Raw genomic sequence first — 15,429 nt, 5'->3', positions numbered from 1 at the left:
TTTTCTTATCCGGAGTTCCCCTTTAATAGGTATTATAGTTGTATATAGAATGACTACGCCAGCTATGTGCCCATCACGTGACCAGGACATTAAAGTTCCTAGTGAATAACTTGTAGTGACTTTGGTAACTGTTAGGAATTGATTCAATAAGTATAATGAAAAATAGTATAACTTTTCGTTACACAATGAGTAATGTTTATTTGCTTAAGGCGGGGTCCACATCTATGTTAGAGACTCTGTTGCATGCAGAACAATGGAATATAAAATGCAGGTGTACCCAGCCTAAACCATGCCCCTCCTTTAAGATTATAGTGCTAATGAAACCTTGGGCTGAGAAATATGATACAATTATAGAACCTCATTCTGAATATATACTTTTCATTTTTACCCCCTAGGTACCTTTGCTGTGCTAAGTCTAATGACTGGCTCAATCATTGATGAGCATCTCTTTGAGAACCCATTGGAAAGAAACCTTACTAGTGAGGAACAATTGGAAATATATGATAAGAGAATAGGGATGGCTGCTGCTATCGCCTTTCTAATGGGACTTATAATGGTAAATGTACCACTGCCAGGTGACGTATTAGACAGTCTTTAGTTGTTTCCAAATTAGATTTTTTACATAAAGAAACATGAGATTATCCTATATAATATTCATATAATATAATCATAATATATTCATCATATAATATTAAACCTCAAAAACGTTTAATTCAATCAAATTTGAAAATATTATTATTTATACTGCAAATACTTGCAGAAAAGTACACAAATACTAAAAAAGTTTTTTTTTGGCCCATCTGGTCTAATTCTCCCTTATTCATTCCAGGTAATCATGTTTGTTCTACAGCTGGGTTTCCTTTCTACCTACTTGTCTGAGCCTATAGTAAAAGCTTTTACCAATGCTGCAGCTTTTCATGTCACTGTTTCTCAGATCCAGAACATGATGGGACTCCCTCTTCCACGTGCTACCGGATCCTTTGCCATTTTCAAGGTGAGCCCAGTATGCTGCCATAGCCTACCCTTTCATTAACCTTGATTTAAATGCAGCTTAAAGTCTAAAATAATGAGAAATAGTTACAGCAAATCCAGGACCACAACCATTAAAGTGAATCTGTACCCACAATCTGTCCCCCCCAAAACCGCTTGCACCTTTGGATTGCTGCTTTTAATCCAAGATCTGTCCTGGGTCCGTTCGGCAGGGAATGCAGTTATTGTCATAAAAAAAACAACTTTTAAACTTTTTAGCCTTGTGTCAAATTGGCATGGCCTAGAGTTTGTATACCCTAGGATTGCGACGCCCATCCATCCCCCCCTCCCCGCCCTCCTTATCATTAGGAATGTCCCTGAAACATTTTCACCTATTCATCACCTGAGTGAACACTGCACATGAGCTGGATGGTTAAGGTACCTGTGCACTATTCAGGTGATGAATAGGAAAAATCCTGCTTGGGGGCAGGAAGAAGAGTTCCCATACAGTTATTACAGAAACTGGTTTTATAATGTCTTAGTAAACTCACTGGTGTTCAGTAAACTCACTGTTCATTGTTTTTTTTTCAGACACTGGCATCTGTTTTTAGAGCCTCCCATATGACGAATCTTGCAGAGTTAACTATATCAATTCTCTGCTTAGCAGTACTTATACCCATCAAAGAACTTAATGTCCGATTCCGAAAAAAACTCCGGACACCAATACCGGGGGAAATTATTATTGTAAGTTTTTTAGCATTCACATACAAATGTTGGATGGTAGGAGAAACAGAGATTGAAATAATTACATAGGTTAACTAGTAAGTCATTTTACAGGTTTTTTTTTATCTATAATGATGCCCAGGGAGATAAAATATATACCTTTCTTACTCCCCTGCTAACGCAAGATTTATACCCCTCTGGTCTCTGCTGCAGCAGGCTTTAGGGTTTGGTAATGTGATACTGGCCCTCTCAGCCAAACAGGCTAAAGAAAAGTATCTATGTTGATTTGAAAAAATAGTTATTTGCATATTTAGCATTAAACCAATATTACTAGAATGAAACCAATAGTATTTAAACCGAATGTACCACTAAGTATGTTGCTTTTTTTAAAATTTGTAACATGAATGGACCAGCACTTGCACGATGATGCCGCTGCCCGATTCCCGTGCACGTTGCTGGTTATTTACCAAGCACTAGCCAAGCATGGAGCACTAGAGGCGGCCCACAAGCCCCAAGTATAACAACCTCCTCTCTGTGAAGTGGCTACATTGATTCTAATGGAGCCGCGTCACAAAGGGGAGGAGGTTACTAGTTAACTGTTCTTGTAAAAAACAAAAAAGTGATATACTTAGTGGTGCATCAGTTTTTTTTTTTGTTTGTTTTTTTTTTAAAGGCGGATGGCACAAATCTTCTCAATGTTAGGCACCTCATAAGATATTTTGCTTTTCCATTACAGGTTCTTGTAACTACTGGAATAACTTTTGCTTCTTCGCTGGACAACCGATATAAGGTGCAGATAGTTGGAAGTATACCAGCAGGGTAATGATCACAATCGTTTATTTATAGCAACACTATATTCTACTCTGTTGAGTGGACATAAAACTTGTTATGTATAATTTAATTTAAAAAACAAACAAACAGAATCTAACCATTTTACATGAACCCAAACAGTGTAATATGATATTAAAGGAACGAATAGCACAAAAAATGGGGAAAAAACTGTCTGATAGGAGTTGGTGAAGAAAACAAGGCTGTAAGACCCCCAATGATCATATACCTTATACCTTTACTGTAAAAATAGACAATTCTAAAGGGAGAATAGAGCACAAAATACATTTTTATAACTCAATTGGTATCTGTTTCATAAAAACATTTAGACTTCCTTTGAATTGGTATGGTTACAAGTTGGATTTGATACAACCTTATCAGCAATGTACAGTATCTATAGGAAGGGAAAAATTGCGGAGTTACAATTAAAGGATCTCAAGTAAGATTGATAGTTCTGGTAACATACTGACTTTAGTATTTTACTTTTTAACAGTTTTCCAGCCCCTAAGCTTCCTACACTGGATATTATTCCTAATGTGATTGGAGACACTATTGCTATCACATTTGTGGGTTATGCTGTATCTGTATCACTTGCTATGATCTATGCTGAAAAACACAGATATAGCATTGATCCAAACCAGGTAAGGTTATGAGTGGTCACTCTTTTCTCCTGAATAGACAATCATGTAAGACATGGTAATGCTGAATCTTCTGGGGTGGGACACTTTGCAGAGATAGTTAACTTCAGGTAATAGAGAAGTGTCAGAAACGGAGCTCCCTTTATGACCTCCATCAGGGGCGGATTAACTTTACCATAGGCCCCGGGCTGTTCACCAAGCGTGGGCCCCCCCACCCCGCTGTAACTATGGCAGCACTAGCCTGGCGTTCATAGTACAGGACAGATAATGTCATGATGTCCTGATTTGTGCAAAATTGCCATTAAAAACACAGTGATTTTTTGCAAATCATGGCAGAAGTGTAACCAGGAGACAGTACACCGCTGAAAGTATAAGTCTTTTTGGGTGGTCATGGGCCCCCCAGGAGCTCAGGGCCCCGGGCTACCGCCCGAAACGCCCCTATTATAATCCACTTCTGACCTCCATATAGTATGTACTAATAAAAAATACTGATATAGCCTTGTTACCCTAATGGAACAACACACTTCATCCCGCCTGTACACTTGTTGCCTGTTTGTTAAGCAATAGCCATGGGTTATAGCATGCCATAAAATACATAAGCAATAGGGATGTAGCAATTTACCTGTTTATTCTGTGTCTCGGCTATGATGTTGCGGGTCAACAAAGTGATTTAAGGGTTTAGATATCATTTTCTGTCAAAAACAGGAGATATCTCCTGCTGAAAACTCCCTGTGCCCAGGTGCCACATCTTGCCCATCGTTATTAATCATTTAATACTTACCCTTAAGTTTCAAATCATATGCTGCATTTAAACCGAGCGATAATTCGCCCAATCAATCGTTTAACGATTTTGAAGCAACGATTTGGGTTTTATAATGATCAGCGTTTAGACGAATAAATTGTTAGAAAATTCGTAAAAATCATTATTGTGATCGTTTTTAAGATCGCTTAAGCCCATCTTTTACATAGGGTAAATCGGTGAAAGACTGTTTACACGAAGCGATGGTCGAATTTTCAGTGAACGACAAATGACGATTTAAGAACATGTTGAAAGATCAAAATGAAAGATTTCTCGCTCATCGTTTGATCGTTTGCTGTGTTTACACGGTACGATTATCGCTCAAATGCGATCGTTTATGCAAAAATTCGAACGGTAATTGTTCCGTGTAAACGCAGCAGTAGGCACTGCTATTAGGCTGGGTTTGCACTTACAGTATGCATTCAGAACGCATTCTTAGAAATCCCTGCAAGGCTGTTGGGGATAAGTTTCCACAGTGTTTGGGTTGCAGTAAAAAAAAAAAATATGTCGAAACACAGCCTTGGAGGGGAAAGTGAAGAAATATTATAGCATTTTTTTTCTTTTTTAGGAGTTGTTGGCTCATGGAATATCCAACATGGTTTCTTCCTTGTTTCAATGCTTCCCCAGCTCTGCCTCTCTGGCTACAACAAATATTCTTGAAAGTGCGGGAGGTCATACCCAGGTAATGTTCAATGTATTTGCATAATATGCATTTTGTATTTGTGCATATAGTACATATCTCTCTTCATCGTGTAAAAAATGCTTATATTACTTTGCATAAAGGAATTTTCTAGGACTTTTTGATTGATGGCCTATCCTGAGCATCCTAAAGATAAGTCAGGGTCTGACCCCTGGGACTGTAGTCAAAGCTACAGTGCATACACAGAGAACAGAGCAATATGCAGGCAGTATAGTGATAGTGCTGGGTCACTGCAGCTCAGTTTCTACAGAGTTTTTACAGAGATATCTTCAAAGGGGAGGGGGGGTATTATTGTGTTTGCACAATGGTATAGTTTGCACTATTGTTCTGTCTTCTCATGCAGTAGTCAAATTTATGATGCTCATCTTTCACTTCGCTTGTCAAATTTTCTTTTTGTCTAGAAGAGGGCACATAGTTTACACATAAAACCAGAGAATCTATGACACATGTATAAAGAGTCAGATTTATGAAGTGGTGTGTGTGACTAGTACATAAATTGCAAAATATGCAGACATATATGTAATGAGGTCCCATCCCCCTGGAATGTTACTGACTCTTTCCAGTGGTTAACCAAGAACTATTTCTTTTTCTTATCACACAGAGGCACCAAAGGTTGCTAGTTTCATTTCATAATTAGCTTATTAGTTACTTTCACACTTAGGTAGGTAGGTAAATAATATTGTGAGAGTTATAGAATGGTAACTTTAAGGGTACAAACCCACTTGACGTATTTGCTGCGTGAATCAGTCTTAAAAATAAGCAGGCAAAACGCAGGTTGGCTTTATACAATTGTTCTGCGTTAAAATACGCAATTGCGTATTTTTGAAGCGTGAAGCTACATGCGTTTTTCGCACAGGTTGTTAACAACTGATGCTTTGCTAACAAGCTTCATGCTTCAAAAATACGCAATTGCGTATTTTAATGCAGAACAATCGTATAAAGCCAACCTGCGTTTTGCCTGCTTATTTTTAAGACTGATTCACGCAGCAAACACGTCAAGTGGGTTTGTACCCTAAAGGGGTTATCTGGAAAACAAAAACGATCTTCTAAACAACCCCCCTTCCCATTACCACCCTCCGACTAATATAGATGGATAACCTTTCTCATACTTACCCGCTCTAGACATCTAAAGCCATCTGCCCCCTCCCTTAGTACACACGGGACATGTGATCTCCTCTCTGGGGACCGGGTTAACTGTCTATTGATTTGGTAATTCGGCCCTCAGGAGAATTGCATCAATATTCCAAATTTTTGGTAGATCCACAAAAAAAGGGAAGGTAATATTTTAAGTTGATCCGTATTTTTTTTGTGGACATTAGGGTAGTTTCTTCAGTAAAAATTACAGACTTTCAAAAATTATGGCAGCTCATATAGGCGAATCTGTGCTGCAATTACGGCCCATACTAGGACAAGTCCTATTTTTTATGAACAATGTGAACAGCCCAATAGAAATCAATGGGTCCAAAATTTGTCAAATTTATGGAACGTGGAAAGAATGAATAACTCTAAGACAGAATGTAAACAGGCCTGGGATAAACATATATCTATCCTAAGATAAGGTAAGGTATCCTAACATAAGATAAGAAGAAGATACTAAAAGGGCAGACTAGATGGACCAAATGGTCTTTTCTGCCGACAATCTTGTAAGACTGTAGTCCCTACCAGGGCCCGGAGGACAGTGTATCACCAAATGGTCCCCCATATTTTGGGTTGCATGTAAGATGGCTGATCACTCTCTCTTAATTCAACTGTGTAGCTGTGGGTCTTAGGAAGGCTATCCTCTACCACAGCTTGCCTTGTACAGGTATATTTTGTGGAACTGCCCCAACCTCTAGTATACAATAGCCCTTTTTCTTCTGAGGGTTCCTACTAAGCACTAATATCAGCGCAAGTGGGCCATCTATTTTACAAGATGGCCGCCTTTCCTGATATTTTCCTGAAGTGGGAATACAGCTTTAAAGGACAAGTGCCATGAAAAACTTTTTCCCAGTAATTGAAGCACATTACAAAGTTATATAACTCTGTAATATGCTTCAATCACCTATTTGCCTCCCTTCCCTGTCTTTTCCCCCCTCAACCCCCCACCAGGAAGTGTCCTAACTCACACAGACCTAATGACTGTCGTCACCATCACCAAGCTCTTCTCTCAGCTCCTTCTCCTGTTACAGCAGCCCCCCCCTCCCCTGCCTTGTCAGGTGACTCAGCTTGCTCAGCTCCCATTGGTTGAACAACTGCAAGTCATCACTTGGACTGGGGAGGGGGGGCTGGTGTAACAGGACCTAGAGCAGCCCTCCTGCTGATGACTCATCCTCACAAGAAGGAGCTGCCTGGTGATGGGGACGACAGTAATCAGGTCTGTGTGAGTTAGGACACTTCCTGATGGGGGGTGGAGGGCGGAAAAGACAGGGAAGGGAGGCAGATAGGTGATTGAAGCATATTACAGAGTTATATAACTTTGTAATGTGCTTCAATTACTGGGAAAAAGTTTTTTCATGGCACTTGTCCTTTAATATCTGTGATCTGCTGATCATCACAGGTTAGTCTTTGAAGACCCCCACCAAACAGACAGACATTTTAAATACCACATAAGTAATGTAGTGTCTTTTTTCCAATTCCAAGTGTATTCCATGGGTATGCTAGTGGAACAGGGAAGGCATAGTATAGACAAATGCATTCATTTATTGGTGCTAAAGTTCTGTTTGTCCAATAAACAGTTTTATATTATATTTTTAGCTTTCAGCGTTCTTCACCTGCAGCGTGGTTCTCATAGTTTTGATGTGGGTTGGTCCACTCTTCAACTATTTACCAAAGGTAAGAAAAAAGTAAATGAAATCAGAAAGGTAGACATTGAATAATGTGGTGCTGTGTCCTGGTGCCCCCGCAGCACAGTGCCACCGCCTATGGTCACCATCCAGCCTCCTTTATCTCCTGGTCTAGTGATGTTGTAGACCTGCTCAGAAATACACCCTCAGCCAATCACTGACTGAAGTGGGACACCTGAGCAGTCACTAAGGGTCCTATTACACCAACAGATTATCTGACAGATTTTGTTGTGCCAAAGCCAGGAATGTACTATAAACAGAGAACAGGTTACAATGAAAAGACTGAGATTCCTCATCTTTTCAAATCCACTCCTGGCTTTGGCTTACAAAAATCTGTCAGATAATCTGTTGGTGTAATAGGGTCATAACTGTCTGAGTGGATAGTTCTTGTTGGGTTGTGATGACACAGGAGCCAGGTAATACAAGGGACAAGATGGTGACAGTGAGTGGTGGGGGGATGAAGCTGAGGAGGCATTAGGATGGGTAAGTATAACTTTATTATTATGTTCCCACCTCCCCCTGCCCTCCCTATTTTTTACATTTTATCTTCTCCTTTAATTTATTCTTCTTTTTATGTCTACCAGTATGGACACATTTCTCTGCTGGCTATTATATAGGGGCTATTTTTTCCTTTTTATCCCCAGGCAGTACTCGCCTGTATAAATGTTGTGAGCCTCAGACAGATGTTCCTACAATTCCAGGAGCTTCCAGAATTATGGAAAATCAGCAAGACTGACTTTGTGAGTATTTGATTAGATGTTTATGTACAAGCTGTTTTTCGGTGACTTTTGCTTAGTATTTCATCCTTTATAATGTCTGTGGCAATGTCTGTGTCTGTCACAGCATAACTAGCTTGTAGGGGATTTAAAAATCTGTAGTTCCATTAAATCTATGCCGGTTTCTGCTATGGGTCAGTTTATAAAATAGTTTTTTCATGTAAGGGAATGTAAGCTTTCACTGTTTTCAAGTTCAGAATTGAAGTTCAAGTTTCAAGTTCACATTCACGTAAGAAATGGTATTAATAAAATCTTTTTGAATAACAACAGGAACGGTCCCTAAATAGAGCAGTTCAAGAAAAGTAAAGTAATTGAACTATTGACACCTTTCCTTCCAGGCCTGAAAGTGTTACAACACAGGGTAAATATATCAAAATTGGTGAAAAGGAATAGTGGAGCCAATATTGCCTATCAATTTGCAGCTTAAGCTACTTTCTGTTTACACACAGTTTCTTTGTCCATTTTTGTACCAATCGGCCACAAAAAGAAAAAAGCAATTGTATACAATCTGGTTAAAAAAAATGGCAAATTTTCAAACCAATTTTTTTGTTGTTTTAGATTTTTTTTTATTTTAGACATTTTTTGTAACCCATAAATAGCCAAAAATAAACTATATGCTATTTAATTTATCAGCTATTGGAATTATGTATACTTTTTTAAAATGTGTGTACTTCTGGCTTATTTTTCATAGATTTCAATATTACTATTAAACAAAAAAAAAGACAATTATTTTTTTTACCAATTTTTAAATGGTGCAACAGAAAATGTATGGGTATTAAACGCCTGATTTTACTGTGTGTCAAAACAGCCTTAGTTTATGTTCACACTATGTGAGAGACCGGCTGTTCCGTGACCCGGCCGGGTCACGGAACAGCCGGTCTCTGCAAAGATCATCCCGGATGATCGTTCCGGCCACAGTGTTCTGATGCGGGCACATCAGCCCGCATCAGAACTTCACACAGCACACAATGAAGCAAGCGTCCGGAGCCGCTGGCTTCATTGTGTGAACTGACAGGTCTTTCTAGGGCCGCAGAAAACTGACGTCAGTTCTTTGCGGCGCCGAATGGGATCCTGGCCGGAGCGTATACTGTGTGTATACACTCCGGCCGGGATCCCATAGCAGATAAGGCAACAACGGCCGTACTTTTACGCAGTGTGAACATAGCCTTAATTTTAGCAGTTGCTTTAGAAGAGGCACTAAATGTTGAAACTTTAGAACCAATATTCTCTGGCAAAAGTTTTGATACACCTTCTTCGTTGTTAACAATTATAATCAATACTTTGCTAAAGTAAATGCATAGCCTGAGAATGACATTAGCTGATTTTATCTTCCAGTCTGTTTGGGTGGTTACATGGCTGGCTGTAGTCATTCTGAATGTGGAAGTGGGCCTTGCCGTTGGTGTAGTGTTCTCTATGATGACTGTAGTTTGCAGAACACAAAGGTATGTTTTACAAAATTGAATTCTGTTATAAAGGCGTTATTGCGGTGCTCAGTACACTCTTGATTCAGTACAATGTGTAGCATAAACAATATGAAAACTAAGGCTATGTTCTCACACAGTAAAATAATACCAAAATACGGACATATAAATGTAATAATGCCTTCCATTGAAGTCCATGGGAAATTGCCCAATAGTGCACACAAGTGCACATCTGTTCTGTGAACATAGCCTAAGGGTATGCTAACACAATGGTGAAAATGTATCAAAGGATGTAAAATATACAGTTGTGTAAACCAGTTACAGCTCAGCTTTCAGCTTTTGTCAAATGACAGAGGAGCTGTGACTGGTTGCTGTGGGCAATTTACACTAGTGTATATTTTACACCCTTTGATAAATCTGGGCCAGCATTTGTGAATAAAAAATATGGCCATATTTTGATATTTATGGCCATACATAATGAGCATGATCATTATATATGGCCATAATTAGCAAAATACGGCCATATTTTCCACTCAAAAATCGGTGTGTGAGCATACCCCAAGGGTGTATTAATTTAGTTTTTGCTAAAAGAAGGTTGTAAAAGAAAGTTCTGTCTGGGCTGTCTCTGTAGCATGTGAATAGAGGCCTGCTAGCCACATTTAGATAATTGGAACATATATTTTTTCTTATACTTTGTATATTCATCTTCATGTGATTTTGTTTCAGAGCGCAGTGCTCAGTCCTTGGAAGAGCCATCAATACAGAAATATATCGACCTGTTGAACAAAATGATAAGGTACAAACTTGACCATGAGGCTATGTACAAACACTGTTTTTTGGCAGCACTATATAAATGGAAATGGGTCCATGTACACAAAAAGATTATCTAAAAGATTATCTGCCAAAGATTTGAAGCCAAAGCCAGGAACCGACTATAAACAGACATCTGGTCATAAAGGAAAGCCTGAGATTTTTCCCCTTTTCAAATCCATTTCTGGCTTTGGCTTCAAATCTTTGGCGGATAATCTGTCAGATAATCTTTCTGTGTAAGTGGACCCTTAAATACTGCCATCTTTTTAAACATTTTGCAGCCAAATCCATGTGTGAAAAGGGTAAAACAAGTTGGGAATTTTTTTAAAATATCGCCCACCTCTTATTAAAATGTATCTTCTGAAGCAAGAACAACATTAAAGGGGTATTCCAGTGATCTCTTAAAAAAATAAAATGCACAAAAATCATATAGGTACACTCACTGATTCCCCACCGATCGTTTAGCATCTTTGCCATTTGTCTAAGCTGTTCTTAGCCCCGGATGCAATGTTTTACAAATGATCCCAGTTTTACATCATGGCACCCAGACGGAAAACTACATCTCCCAGCATGCATTGCACTTCAAAACCAACTGCCTGGTGTCCGCTCACCACTGGCTTGCTCTGGTTTGCACAATAAAATACAAGGTAAACAGGCCAGCTTACCGTTCTGTTTTCAACTCTGCTTTGGTCCTTTATTTCAATAAGGTGTGTAGACAATGTGGAAAAAATGCAAGGATCCAGATATTTCTGAAAACAGCTTTCTTTAGTTTATTGAAACATCACCATTAGTGTGTAAACTGACCCGTTTTATGTGCATTTTTGTAACACACCCTCACTCATTGTCTACTCCTGATGACGTTATGGGAACATAATGGAACGCGTGGGGTTTAGCTGGCATTGTAACAGGATGGTTGCATGTTATCTACTACGGCATTATGTTGTGGCACATAACACTTTTGGATAAATTCATTTGCTGTAACCTTGTATTTATCTCCATATTGAAGTGTCTTTTATATTTATATGCTAGTCATTTAATTGCCTTTTCTTGGTACTATGGTGTTACCCCAATAATTGTGGGGGTCACCAGACTTTGCATTGGACCTTTTATGGTAAATTTTAAGCGGTTTTAGATTTTCTTTTGTGGTGTTTTTTTTTTATAACAATAAAGTTAAATTCTATTAAATTAAAGTTAAATTCTATTTTGATAGCTCATTTTTGTGTTAGCATCTGGTATAACACATTCACTGTCTTCTCCTTTTGTTTTCCCTTACTCATCGCTAGCTAACACAGAAATGAGCATGGTGTAAATGCAAGATAGTTGCATCGCATGTTGGGTAGTGGTCAGCTGAGGTCACTAGTCCCCGGATGCATAATATCATAAATATGTTTATTAAACTTTCTGCTGGTGAGGATGGTGAACATATCTATGATATTATGCATCCGGGGACCTGCAACCTATCTAGTGCATCCAGACACTTTTTAGGGGTACATTCAGGTGCGGTAAAATCATTTGAGAAGTTATTCAGACATTGCAGATGAGGTGATACGCAGAGAAGACAGGGATTGGGAGGACTTTTGGTTGTTTAATCTTAACACCTGTTCGCCAAATGGGCACAATTTACGTAGAAAGCTGTTTCTATACTATTAAGGATTATATGGTCCTCCAGGTTGTGATCTACTTTTTAAATCTATGCAAAGCCACTATTCTACTGGTTAATTATTTGGGATCCTATGGGGCTTCAGGACTTATATTTAAAATATACATGGTAAATTCTCTATGATATATGCTTTTTTTGTATCTAGTATGCAGTGCAAATGTGTAACAAGATATTTACACTGCTCTGTCATAACATGCATGGTATATGGTTTTTATAAGTATGGGTTGTGTTTAAGACCATGTTTATACAACATAAAACATTGGCCGCCGTTAGCCATTGATTTCTATTTACACTACGGCTGGCAGAACGACCACACAGAGTGTGGTCGTTAACCCTTGACAAAGCCACGCAAAACACGCGTAGGGTGAGTAGGTTAGTGGGAGTGGGGTCAATACATGCATCCTCCTTGGCTAATCTATTGGTAGTATGTGTTGGTGATTTCACCTGTTTGTGCAGTAGTTATCTTAGCACTTATCTGGCAATTCATTTGGCACTGTGCCTGTTTACATTTTTCTTCTGCCACTTATATTTAAACTACATGTAAAACTTTTCTTTTGCTATCTAGTGGAGGTTGCCTGTATTGTAATAGCCATCTATTTTCTATTTCAGCAATCTTGTTGCATGTGCAATATATGACTTTATGAAATACATATATATGTCCCCTAACTAATTTCTTTTCTGTATGGTTCTGTTTCATGTCCCTTCTTGTTTTAATTAATTTTTATTAAATTAAAGTACTTGAATAAAGAATATAATAATATTTATTCTGGATTGTCCTGCATTTTTTGTGATTCCTTTGTGGATCAGTTTGTTCTTTCGTTAAGTATTATAGGTGCGTTTGGACACATTTATTTGGGCACCTGTTTCTGTTCTAATTCACAATATATAAGACACAAAGCAATATTCAATATGTGAATATGAGAATATCCATATCCATCCGATATCCACATTTTTTTCTGACCTTAACGATTTTTGTATTTTATTTTTTATCTTATTTTTATATATAAATTTTTTTTGCGTGTTTTGGTTTTTTAAACTAGAGATCTCTAAGTTTTCTATGTTTTAGATATATACTGTAATATTTGGTTGACATTATTCTCTGTTACAAATAAAACCAAAGTTTATCAACTTGTACACCTGATAATCCCACTATATATTCATACCACTAATTTACATTTCTAACTAGAGGACCTACACCTTCCTTCTTCAGTTTGTTCTTTCGTTAAGTATTATAGGTGCGTTTGGACACATATTTATTTGGGCACCTGTTTCTGTTCTAATTCACAATATATAAGACACAAAGCAATATTCAATAAATATGTGAATATGAGAATATTGCATAAGAGCATAAGTCATGTCAAGGGAATATAAGCGCCTTATAGAGCTTTTACATTATGGAAATCAAAGCGTCTCTTTGGCATACTTATCATAACTGGTAGGTAGAAAGTAATAGGGATTTAAAGGATTTGGATGGAGTGGTTTTGATATTTACATACTCTTCAACTAAAATGATAGAGGAACAGATTCTGCACCAGAAGCAGGACGCCACCAAAGCCCCAATTAGAGCGATACATACATCACACACAAGAATAATGCATTCAGCTGCCAATAGCACATCTCTCAAACAATGGCAAGTTTTAGCTATAAATGTCCACTCTCTCAAGACAATTGAAAGAAAAACTGCTTCCAGTATCCACTGCCAAATATCATAGACCCTTTGTCTGCATTCTTGTTTTCAGTGTTTTGAAATCCCAGGCGTGAAGATCCTGTCTTACAACTCCCCCATCTACTACGGCAACAGGGACATCTTTAAGGAAACAATGAGCAGGATCGTGGGGCTGACGCAGGAGAAGATAAGGAGAAGAGAGAAAGCATTAAGGGCAATGGAACAAGGCAGGAAGATGACCGTCTCAGTAGTGGTAAGGTTTATTCCAGGTAAATGTACATGAATTAAATAGGCTAATATATAACTATTTCAGTAATATAAGAGCCTGATAGCCTCACATAGAAGTGCAAAACTTTCACAATTACTTTTTAACTTTTATGTAAAATAAATAAATAGCTGTATGGGCTTGGTGGGAAAGCAAGATGAGCCATTGCCTCCCTAGCTATGTTCACACAACGTCATTTTATGCAAAATAATGACCATTGTTTTGAAAATAATCAGGATCATTATTTATGGCGGTCATTATCAAACAACAGCCTTATTTTTGCCTATAAAAGAGGTTGTGTGAACATAGCCTAAGGCTACATTCAAACCTGTGTTATATAGATGCTTTTTTTTTAGGCTATGTTCACACAACGTAATATTTCAGTAAAGAAGCTGATTGCAATGGAATCAGCGTCTGTTCTTAACTGCAGGGGCGGCATTGTATTAAAGTCAATGCTCTTTAAAAGTCAATGTTCTTTAGAATGAGCGTTAAAATAATGTACCTGCCTATTATTTCCGGACGCTGTACACATAATGTAACGCGCGGCGGCCACACAGTACAAGTTGTGTGAAAATAGCCTTACATTCACATTATAGAGCCAAGAGGTGGCACTGTTACCTAATAGGGGGCACTGTTACCTAATAGGGGGCACAGAGGGTACACAACTTGTGGGGGTCCACTATTACATTCTGGGGATACACAGAGGAGGCATTTTTATCTTGTGTGGTGAATGGATTGTTACTAATTTTATTATATCTAACAGCATTTTATGTTGTAGGATACAGGAATTGCAAACCCAGTTTATAATCCAGATGGGTGCAACATAAAGTTAGAACAAGGTACAAAAAACACTTATTCATAAATTTATTGAGAATAAAAGTCTTGACTTATAAATAGGAAATAAATTTTTTTAATACGCAATTGGAAAGGCCTATGCTGATTGAATATTTGGATGTTTAATAGAATCACCATTATATATCTGTTTCTATGATCTTTTCCTGATACTGTGTGCATATATATATATATATATATATATATATATGTGTAGGTCAAACTCCGTTTGTAATTGGGCAAATGATTTGAGAGAGCCATTTACATACAATTGTGGTAAAGTACATAGACCATTTCTCTCCCAAAAAGTAGCCCCCTCCAGGTCTCTCAGGTGCATGAACTCAGCGTTCCCCCACAATGGCATGTATTTGTATATGGAGTACACTTCAGAAATTGGGGAGAATACTCAGTACAATAGTTTTATAACAAGTTGTTTAGTTTGAGACAATGTTACAGCTGTAGTAAAATATATATATATATATATATATATATATATATATATATATTATTTTTTTTAATCT

General features: G+C 38.0%; 1 protein-coding gene across 1 annotated transcript in view; it reads left to right on the top strand.

Moving 5' to 3' along the window:
- Window positions 1-15,429, top strand: part of LOC138793614 (solute carrier family 26 member 10-like) — a 45,585-nt gene that overhangs the window by 9,164 nt on the left and 20,992 nt on the right. Inside the window, exons 3-14 of the mRNA XM_069972262.1 lie at window positions 396-556; window positions 830-994; window positions 1,561-1,713; window positions 2,429-2,511; window positions 3,014-3,161; window positions 4,526-4,639; window positions 7,391-7,468; window positions 8,124-8,219; window positions 9,591-9,697; window positions 10,403-10,472; window positions 13,886-14,065; window positions 14,856-14,916. Of these exons, the coding sequence (XP_069828363.1) occupies window positions 396-556; window positions 830-994; window positions 1,561-1,713; window positions 2,429-2,511; window positions 3,014-3,161; window positions 4,526-4,639; window positions 7,391-7,468; window positions 8,124-8,219; window positions 9,591-9,697; window positions 10,403-10,472; window positions 13,886-14,065; window positions 14,856-14,916 (1,416 nt within the window). The remainder of the gene's footprint in view (window positions 1-395; window positions 557-829; window positions 995-1,560; window positions 1,714-2,428; window positions 2,512-3,013; window positions 3,162-4,525; window positions 4,640-7,390; window positions 7,469-8,123; window positions 8,220-9,590; window positions 9,698-10,402; window positions 10,473-13,885; window positions 14,066-14,855; window positions 14,917-15,429) is intronic.

The sequence above is a fragment of the Dendropsophus ebraccatus genome, chromosome 5 (assembly GCF_027789765.1).
Source record: "Dendropsophus ebraccatus isolate aDenEbr1 chromosome 5, aDenEbr1.pat, whole genome shotgun sequence".
Lineage (NCBI taxonomy): Eukaryota > Metazoa > Chordata > Amphibia > Anura > Hylidae > Dendropsophus > Dendropsophus ebraccatus.
This window is presented reverse-complemented; position numbering and strand designations above follow the sequence as displayed.